This window comes from Monopterus albus, unplaced genomic scaffold (assembly GCF_001952655.1).
Source record: "Monopterus albus unplaced genomic scaffold, M_albus_1.0 scaffold506.1, whole genome shotgun sequence".
In the NCBI taxonomy this organism is placed as follows: Eukaryota; Metazoa; Chordata; class Actinopteri; order Synbranchiformes; family Synbranchidae; genus Monopterus; species Monopterus albus.
This window is the reverse complement of record NW_018128386.1, coordinates 60,108-70,335: the sequence shown is the minus strand read 5'-3', so window position 1 is coordinate 70,335 and position 10,228 is coordinate 60,108. Positions and strand designations below refer to the sequence as shown.

Below are 10,228 nucleotides of genomic sequence, written 5' to 3'. Positions count from 1 at the left end.
TGACAAGATGTAGACTTCTCTGCTGTCACCCAGTGGTAGGTAAAATCCTTTCAGCTGTCTGTTAAGCACTTTATGATAAGCAATCTCATAGATTTATATTAATCCCCTTAATCCTATTTCACAAGAAATACAATAGAACTGGATTTACTCATATTAACAGGTGCAGTGTAACTTGGTATCACACCTGCCATGGTTCCAGTCTTTGCAGACTGCCACAGCTGTGCTCACTGAAAGGCCCTCTCCCTGACTCACACTGCAGCAGGTCATCAAGGGCATATGCCAGCGCATACACAGCCTTGTAAACATTATACTCTGATCGAAGGTTTGAAATGTCCAAGAACTCAGTGTCCACGTTCTCTAGATCTTCCTGTCCAGTGCACAGTGCTCCTCCAGCTTCCAACCAGCCTGGTGAAGGTGGTGCAAATCTACACTGAAATGTGTATTCCCAAAACTGATTTACCTAAAATATATTCAAAAATGGATGTTATAAACAATGGCAATATATGTATTTTTCTATTCTTTCAAATACCAGCTCAGATTGAAAGACTGAACTCTCACCACATTATTTTCATTGCTGTTGTTCAGGCGTAGTTCAGGGCGTATTTGTAACAGGAAATCCCTGAGCCCTGGTATTTCTCCTCGACGAATGGCAATGCCCAGTGTGCCACCCAGATACGGCATGAGGTCAGGGGTCTGCAGCACAGTAGCTGATGTCCATGCTTCACTGGCTATCCACTGCAGGCCGGTCACATTGTGCCTCATCACCTGTGCATGACATTGGCACTTCATAAACTACAGTTTGTGTTTAACATTGTTCAGTCGCAGCTTATTGTGTCTCTCATGTTGTAACATCTTGGACCAAACTGGTAACCTGTGTTTTTCCCTTTATCATCTTATCCCTTGGATCTTACTCTGACCATTGATCCATAAATAAAACATGTTGGACTCTGCCTATCATGGTACTAACAAAGTATTACAACTTTAAAAATATTAATACAGCATTGTATCCTGCTTTCCCAATTTGGCAGGTCATCTCTCACTGTTTGCCAACTGAGTGATTGGTATATTTTATTTACAAAGCTATTTTGGGAAAAGTGCCTCCACACCTCTACAAATTTGTCTCAAGGTGTGAGATTACAACTATAATCTTAGATTACAAAATGCAGTTCATCTATTGGTTCCCAGTGTTTGGACAGAGATGGGTAAGAAAGATTTTTTGCTCCAAAGTTATATTTAAAGTCCATGCGCAAAGGACATATGGGTGTGTTCAACAATGTTTTGCAGTTTTGGTGACCACAGACGTAGCACACTTTTGTACACAGCCAGGCGTTACCAGACACACTGTGGAGGAGAGGCAGAACACATCGTGTGCAGGTGGAGTCGGGGCTGGCTTTAGTCATGTCCAATGGGCAGGGCAGAAACCTGATTGATGCCATGACATTGAAATATGAGAATAATGATTCTTTCCTTGTATCTTATTGTTCTGCCAGTTATGTACAACATTTCTAAATTGGGATGACAAAGCTATTTATTATAGAAGTATAATTTATAGAAATAAATATCTAATCAGTGGTCTGCTAATGAGCTTTTGTGCATGGAAGAAAAAAGTTCCTGATTCTGCAACCAGCAGCAGTTTTAATAAAATGTACTCACAGCTACATGCCGTGTGCAAAATGCAGGGGGGACACCTTGGGTTTAATGGAAATAATAAATATAAAGTTTGGCAGTGGGACTTGACCCAAACTACACTCTTCTGTTCTCACACTATTTAAACCCACAGAAACCATCATACTTCTGCTTCCACTTTTTGTTACCCACCCAATGCACACCCCACACCCCATCTGCAGCCTTTTTCTCTTTTTTCTTCTTTCCCTGCTGGGGGTTTGCCAGTTCACAAGAGTGGAACGGACCTCCTTTGGCTTCCCCAAAACCTTTAAGTGCACAAGCAATACCATACCCCTACATTTTCCTGCATCGTTAGTGAGGGCAGGCCCCAGTGAATTTGCATGTATGTTTAAAAACAGTTTGCTGTTTTTTAAAATAATATAATAAAATCATATTGTAATCATTGCGTTTAAGGTGAAACTGATTGTGGTCTGCCAGAGAGCACAGCCAGTGGATGCATTGCCCACTTTATTTCCACTTACAGCTGCTTTCAAGGCTGATTAATCCATAATAAAATGCAAAAACAAACACAGTGTATATCCTCGTGGTAGTAATGAAGGCATGTCTGTGTGAAACTCGTTCATTTGACTGAACTGTAACTTAACAGTGACAGCAGTTCACAGTGATGTTGGTCTGACTTTACCTGCTGCCCAAACTTTATTAATCTGGGCATCTGCAGAGTGTTTACTATTTATCATGTCTCATGAGCTGCTTTCATGTGTTATTTTGTACATCTACATGGAATTATTTAAGGTGAATTTGGAATCTGATCTGTGATTCCCAAACACTAGCTGCAGATCCCCTCTGGCTGCATCCTGTAAGAACAGGCGGAGCAGCCTGACTGCAACAGTGTAATGTCACTGCCTTGTCAGGCCAGATTAAACCTCAATAGGATTTACTGTACACTTTTAAAATAATTATACAGCATTTACACAATTATGAATATTGTATGTTTGATGGGCTTAGCTGCAGATGTTGTTGTGTCAGAATAAAAATTTCCCATCTGACAAATAAACATTAAACTATAAGTAAGCTGTATTTCAAGCCCAACCTCTTCCATAAGGTCAATCATGTGACTCTCATGTGCAAAGACAATGACCACACAAGCTGCGGATTTCTTCATCACTTTCACAATCCTCCTTAGTTCAGCTGTGTCCTTGCTCCAGGGCAAAACCTCTAAGTAGGCCAGACAACCTCCACCAGACTGAGCCAAGTCAGACTGGAAGGATCGGGCAGCATATAGTCCATAGTCATCATCACTGATCAGTAGACCTGCCCAAGTCCAGCTGAAGTGTTTCAGAATCTGAATCACAGCACGCACCTACGTTGATAGAAAGTGGAGGGATTACTGCACAGAAGAGAATAACCTTTCACTAGACACTTTCCGAACAGGCTTCACAATAGACCATACACATATTTTTTTAGTTCCACATTGTTATCTGAGACCATACAACTCCATTTACAAGACAAGAAATATGACTGGTAAAACACAAAAGCAAAATAATTTTAAATGCAGTATAGGGGTATTCATTCTGATACCTTTGTTAAATGAGTTTGATTAAATTTCATTAGTGTTTTACCTGGAAAGCATCACTTGGGATTGTCCTAAAGAAGGATGGAAACTTTTGCCGATCACTCAGGCAGGAACATGTGGCAAAATAACTCACCTGTGAAAAACAGCATATGTCAGCTTTGTAAGGTTGACTGGTTCATGGTTACAACTGGCTTTATATTTAATGATAAATCTGAATCATACAGAAGAATTTATAAATTATAAGGGAGCAACACTTACCATAGGTACTCTGTACAAACCTAACACAGAGGAAATAGCAAGACAACGTGTAGAGGAAGAATCACCCACAATCCCCAGGACTGGAGGGATTCCTACACAGGTCTCATTTAATTTAACTTGCTCCTCTTGACCATTGGATAATGACAATGCTGCACGGAATCCCAGTATGTTGCAGTTATCATAGGCACTGTATCCCAGAGTCACGTTAGGCAGCAGGTTGTGGTTTCTGTTTATCTCATCTATAGCAAAAGCCATGGTCTGGGCCTGCCTAAATCCTAAAACATCAAAACTAACGCAAAAATACAACGGTTAAATTTAAAAAATACAACATGATAGTGCCCAATTTGGCAGGTCATCTCTCACTGTTTGCCAACTGAGTGATTGGTATATTTTATTTACAAAGCTATTTTGGGAAAAGTGCCTCCACACCTCTACAAATTTGTCTCAAGGTGTGAGATTACAACTATAATCTTAGATTACAAAATGCAGTTCATCTATTGGTTCCCAGTGTTTGGACAGAGATGGGTAAGAAAGATTTTTTGCTCCAAAGTTATATTTAAAGTCCATGCGCAAAGGACATATGGGTGTGTTCAACAATGTTTTGCAGTTTTGGTGACCACAGACGTAGCACACTTTTGTACACAGCCAGGCGTTACCAGACACACTGTGGAGGAGAGGCAGAACACATCGTGTGCAGGTGGAGTCGGGGCTGGCTTTAGTCATGTCCAATGGGCAGGGCAGAAACCTGATTGATGCCATGACATTGAAATATGAAAATAATGATTCTTTCCTTGTATCTTATTGTTCTGCCAGTTATGTACAACATTTCTAAATTGGGATGACAAAGCTATTTATTATAGAAGTATAATTTATAGAAATAAATATCTAATCAGTGGTCTGCTAATGAGCTTTTGTGCATGGAAGAAAAAAGTTCCTGATTCTGCAACCAGCAGCAGTTTTAATAAAATGTACTCACAGCTACATGCCGTGTGCAAAATGCAGGGGGGACACCTTGGGTTTAATGGAAATAATAAATATAAAGTTTGGCAGTGGGACTTGACCCAAACTACACTCTTCTGTTCTCACACTATTTAAACCCACAGAAACCATCATACTTCTGCTTCCACTTTTTGTTACCCACCCAATGCACACCCCACACCCCATCTGCAGCCTTTTTCTCTTTTTTCTTCTTTCCCTGCTGGGGGTTTGCCAGTTCACAAGAGTGGAACGGACCTCCTTTGGCTTCCCCAAAACCTTTAAGTGCACAAGCAATACCATACCCCTACATTTTCCTGCATCGTTAGTGAGGGCAGGCCCCAGTGAATTTGCATGTATGTTTAAAAACAGTTTGCTGTTTTTTAAAATAATATAATAAAATCATATTGTAATCATTGCGTTTAAGGTGAAACTGATTGTGGTCTGCCAGAGAGCACAGCCAGTGGATGCATTGCCCACTTTATTTCCACTTACAGCTGCTTTCAAGGCTGATTAATCCATAATAAAATGCAAAAACAAACACAGTGTATATCCTCGTGGTAGTAATGAAGGCATGTCTGTGTGAAACTCGTTCATTTGACTGAACTGTAACTTAACAGTGACAGCAGTTCACAGTGATGTTGGTCTGACTTTACCTGCTGCCCAAACTTTATTAATCTGGGCATCTGCAGGGTGTTTACTATTTATCATGTCTCATGAGCTGCTTTCATGTGTTATTTTGTACATCTACATGGAATTATTTAAGGTGAATTTGGAATCTGATCTGTGATTCCCAAACACTAGCTGCAGATCCCCTCTGGCTGCATCCTGTAAGAACAGGCGGAGCAGCCTGACTGCAACAGTGTAATGTCACTGCCTTGTCAGGCCAGATTAAACCTCAATAGGATTTACTGTACACTTTTAAAATAATTATACAGCATTTACACAATTATGAATATTGTATGTTTGATGGGCTTAGCTGCAGATGTTGTTGTGTCAGAATAAAAATTTCCCATCTGACAAATAAACATTAAACTATAAGTAAGCTGTATTTCAAGCCCAACCTCTTCCATAAGGTCAATCATGTGACTCTCATGTGCAAAGACAATGACCACACAAGCTGCGGATTTCTTCATCACTTTCACAATCCTCCTTAGTTCAGCTGTGTCCTTGCTCCAGGGCAAAACCTCTAAGTAGGCCAGACAACCTCCACCAGACTGAGCCAAGTCAGACTGGAAGGATCGGGCAGCATATAGTCCATAGTCATCATCACTGATCAGTAGACCTGCCCAAGTCCAGCTGAAGTGTTTCAGAATCTGAATCACAGCACGCACCTACGTTGATAGAAAGTGGAGGGATTACTGCACAGAAGAGAATAACCTTTCACTAGACACTTTCCGAACAGGCTTCACAATAGACCATACACATATTTTTTTAGTTCCACATTGTTATCTGAGACCATACAACTCCATTTACAAGACAAGAAATATGACTGGTAAAACACAAAAGCAAAATAATTTTAAATGCAGTATAGGGGTATTCATTCTGATACCTTTGTTAAATGAGTTTGATTAAATTTCATTAGTGTTTTACCTGGAAAGCATCACTTGGGATTGTCCTAAAGAAGGATGGAAACTTTTGCCGGTCACTCAGGCAGGAACATGTGGCAAAATAACTCACCTGTGAAAAACACAGATTCTGCATATGTCAACTTTGTAAGGTTGACTGGATCAAGTTTCCATATGACATTATATTTATTGTAAAATCTAAATAATTCAGAAAAATTAATAAATCATAGGGGAGCAACACTTACCATAGGTACTCTGTACAAACCTAACACAGAGGAAATAGCAAGACAACGTGTAGAGGAAGAATCACCCACAATCCCCAGGACTGGAGGGATTCCTACACAGGTCTCATTTAATATGACTTGTTCCTCTTGACCATTGGATAATGACAATGCTGCACGGAATCCGATTTCTAGTATGTTGCAGTGATCATACAAACTGTATCCCAGAGTCACATTTGGCAGCAGGTTGTGGCTTTTGTTTATCTCATCTATAGCAAAAGCCATGGTCTGGGCTCGTTTAAATCCTAGAACATCAAAACTAACACAAAATACCACTGTCTACTATTAAAAAAATACAACATATTAGAGCAACAGAGCAGGCATATTTATGTTGCAAATAATTTACCCAATGCAATAGTAACAGCAATTATAACACTTAAATCAAAAATAAATGAGGCAAACTAATTATCTAAGTTGCTCTCTTTCTTTCTTTCTTTCTATCTAAGTTGCTCTCTACTAATGGAATTGATTTTCATCATCCTCTGCTTTGCTGTTTCACTGACAGACTCACCCGTGGCAGGTAGGCTGTTGTGGCTCTGAGGTAAAAGACAAGTCAGGAAAGACAGAAAAGAAGTGGATTTGAAACAGCCCACCCAGAATCGCATCTCCAGCTTTGTGCATCCCATTTAGATGAAACTGTCCCTGTAACTGACAGGAGGAGGAATAAAGAGGGGAGGAAACAGAACACAGAAAGTGGTAATACAACAACATGGTTAATAACAAGCTGGGGTCTGATAAAGCCCACATGACCTTGCTGTGGTTTACTTTTTACTGAGCCCAGTCAAGAGTTATCACTATGATGCTCCATTTTTATTCCCATGCAGTATTGTTTCATCTTGCACACCTCCCATCAGGGCAGAGGAAGATCCGGGGGCAGGGCCTAAAATGCATTTCCTTTGACAGTGACTTTGTAAAAATGGTGAATAATGTTTAGATTTGTTTTATCATTTCTCCAAGTCTATATTGGAATTGATTAATGTTCTTTAAAATAAATATTTTTAAATATGCATATAGTTTTTAGTGAATTATTCTGTGAATACTTTGGTTTTCTTGTTTTTCTATGATGATATCAAAATAGTTTAATGATGCTCTACAGTGAAATACAGCATATGTGTGGCTGCTAATGAAATTAGCAGGCTGAGATAATCCACAGCTTCACCACCCCACGATCAGTGATTATTAAAATTATTTATTGTTTCCCAATTCAGTTGTAGTTTTTCCCCACATATTATTTTCCTAGATGAAAGGAATAAACCTGTACTCCTCCTTTTTTCCAGTGTTCTCTGTCATATTAGATGACATTTTGCTTATTTATATTGATGCCGTATAGTCCTTCCTAAGTATCTGCAGCATTATCAGGGTTAGGGGTGAACATGTTCTCCACTTTATCACTGAGGGATGGAAAGCATGTGGAAGCCAAGCTGAGACTATGTATTCCATATGTCCAGGGAATGACCACCACACTAACTGCTGACATGCTGCTCATCAATACACCTGCGGTGGCCACCCCCACATTAGCAAACATACAGTAACCATACAAGCAGCACATGCATACCTGGCCTTTAGCAGGATTCGATTTCCACCATCCAGCTGTCAGAGGTGTGTGTATCTGTGTATCTTGACAGTGAATTGTGTGTGGCTCAGTGTGTGTATGCTGGCATCCCTAGTGACCGAGTAAGAACAAGAGTTGGTCTATGGGTCCCTGTATTTGACTGCCGTGTTGTTTTTGTCTTGGCAACCACTTTGTCATTTGGCCTGTGGCCCACGGGGACTGGAATAACACTGAAATCAATTTATAATGAGAAGAGCAGAAATGGATAAAAAGGGCTTCAATGAAATAAATCAACTGCTAACTGCTGTTAAATAAATAAGAGACATAAACATCATAATTGTGTGGCAATGTCAGCCAATTGTATTAGCAATATGCTGCTACTGGTAGTGTCAATGAACTTAATTTAAGTGTTACATTTGGGATTGTCTTCCCACAAAAACAAATTACCCAGTAGGTTGCAGCATGGTACACCTCATAATAAATTTTGTTGGGCAACCTCTGGAGACTTTGTGAGACAGCATTAGTCAAATGCCCCAAAATATTGTGCTTATCATCAAAAGAAAAAGAATATTGCATAAAGTTTAAACACTTAATAGATCACTTTTTTGTTTTATATTAACACTGAGAGAGAGGACTAATAGGTCATTGTATGTGTTAAGTCAATTAAATCAGTGCTGTGCTTGTTTGTTTGTGTGGGGAGTTTGACATAAAGGTCATGTGCTACCAGGTGCAGCTCAAAGTCAACGTGTTGTAGGTGGAAAACTATCCTACAGATAATTAAATCAGTAATCCATACCACATATACCTTAATATGTACCACCCTAACTGGATGAAAAAAAAACACATGACAACTTTGTTATCTGTTGTTGAAAATGCATTTTTTCCCACAAAGGCTAATTAAACATAAGCAGACATAATATGTTTTAGTACAACAGAGCTCCAGGTGTTGTATGGTATATAGCCTTTTATGCACTTTTATCAAGGAATCCTTTAGCCTAATAATTTTAACAATATTATGATGATACAGTATGGACCTAGGCCACTCAAAGCAATGGGCTTAGTCAATGTGATGCTGACAAAATAACATTAGCTAGATACCATTAGCCACTTGAAGTTGCCACAAAGCTGGTAATATCAAGAAGCTTCAACTACGCTATTTGACATTACTGACTCACCAACAGCAGTAGGTGACCCTTTCACTTTGTGATAGCATTATTATTATTAATGTTATGTTATCTTATTATCACTAACGCTAGCTGGATTGACACCCTGATCTGAACACACAGAATTTTTGACTGTGCGCCAAGGCATCTGACTGACATGACAAACAAAAGAGTAAGAGGGGTGGGACCAAAGTAAGACTTTAGACATGTGACTGGGCGAGCCTGGTGTCAGTATAGAAAATGAACCACTGGGCCACTGTCCCTGCTTGTTGTTGGCCATCTGTTTTTAAAAATAAGAATCTAAAATTAAATTATATCAGCCACAAGATGGGTTGGCCCACTGGGAAATGCATGGTGTGCCAGATTACCAGTCCAGCTCTGGAAACACTGTTGCATGATTTATCTACAGCATATTTTTGTTAGCAGTACACTTGGCCAGGTCAAATCAGAGGGTAGGAACAAACAGCTACATGGTCATTTACACTGGAGGCCTTGTTGGCTAATCTGATTACCTGGTGATGCCTCTACCCATGATTGCTTTCTTTGTGTTTCTCTCTGGTCTCATCAGGATGATGTAACATTTGGGTCCAAACAGTGCCACCAAGAGGCCAAAACTAGAAGCCAAGATGGCAAATACCTCCACTGCATCTGCATATTTGCCTGGTGAGCTTATATAAGCAGGAACAAATGCCACCCAAACAGCAGAGAAAATAAGCATGCTGAAAGTGATGTGTTTAGCCTCATTGAAATTATCTGGAAGTTTTCTTACTAAAAATGCTAACAGAAAACTGAGGAGAGCAAGAAAGCCAATGTAGCCAAGTAGCAGTGAAAAACCAACTGTGGACCCAACTACACACTCATAAATGATCTTGTCATTGTGGTACTGGGTGTTCCTATGAGGTGTTGGTGAGGAAGAAACAAGCCAGGCAGTACAGATTGCTGCCTGAAGAGAAGTAAGAACCAGAACTGTCCCTCTCTGCTGCAAAACACCAAACCACTTCAGACCGGCTCCAGCTCCTGGCTTAGAAGCCTGGAACACAGCCAGAACCACCATGGTTTTGACCAGGATGCATGACATGCAAAGCACAAAGCTGATGCCAAATGCTGCATGTCTCAGCTGACATGTCCACAGTGTGGGACGTCCAATAAACAGCAATGAGCACAGGAAACACAGTTTTAGTGACATCAGTAGCTGGAAACTCAGTTCTGAATTGTTGGCACGTACAATAGGA

At 40.0% G+C, this 10,228-nt stretch overlaps 2 protein-coding genes across 2 annotated transcripts in view; both read right to left on the bottom strand.

The window, feature by feature from the left end:
* Positions 1-6,917, bottom strand: part of LOC109952855 (extracellular calcium-sensing receptor-like) — an 8,435-nt gene extending 1,518 nt beyond the window's left edge. The window contains exons 1-7 of the mRNA XM_020588147.1: positions 6,793-6,917; positions 3,458-3,746; positions 3,246-3,332; positions 2,717-2,986; positions 559-765; positions 185-460; positions 30-54 (exon numbers count right to left, since the gene is read on the bottom strand). Of these exons, the coding sequence (XP_020443803.1) occupies positions 30-54; positions 185-460; positions 559-765; positions 2,717-2,986; positions 3,246-3,332; positions 3,458-3,746; positions 6,793-6,902 (1,264 nt within the window). The 5' untranslated portion in view covers positions 6,903-6,917. The remainder of the gene's footprint in view (positions 1-29; positions 55-184; positions 461-558; positions 766-2,716; positions 2,987-3,245; positions 3,333-3,457; positions 3,747-6,792) is intronic.
* A 2,267-nt stretch (positions 6,918-9,184) lies between these two features.
* On the bottom strand, positions 9,185-10,221 carry LOC109952864 (extracellular calcium-sensing receptor-like; the record flags this gene model as incomplete). Its single annotated transcript, XM_020588157.1, has 1 exon — positions 9,185-10,221. A coding segment is annotated over one exon (717 nt), but the record flags the coding sequence as incomplete, so codon positions are not given.
* Positions 10,222-10,228: the final 7 nt, after the last annotated feature.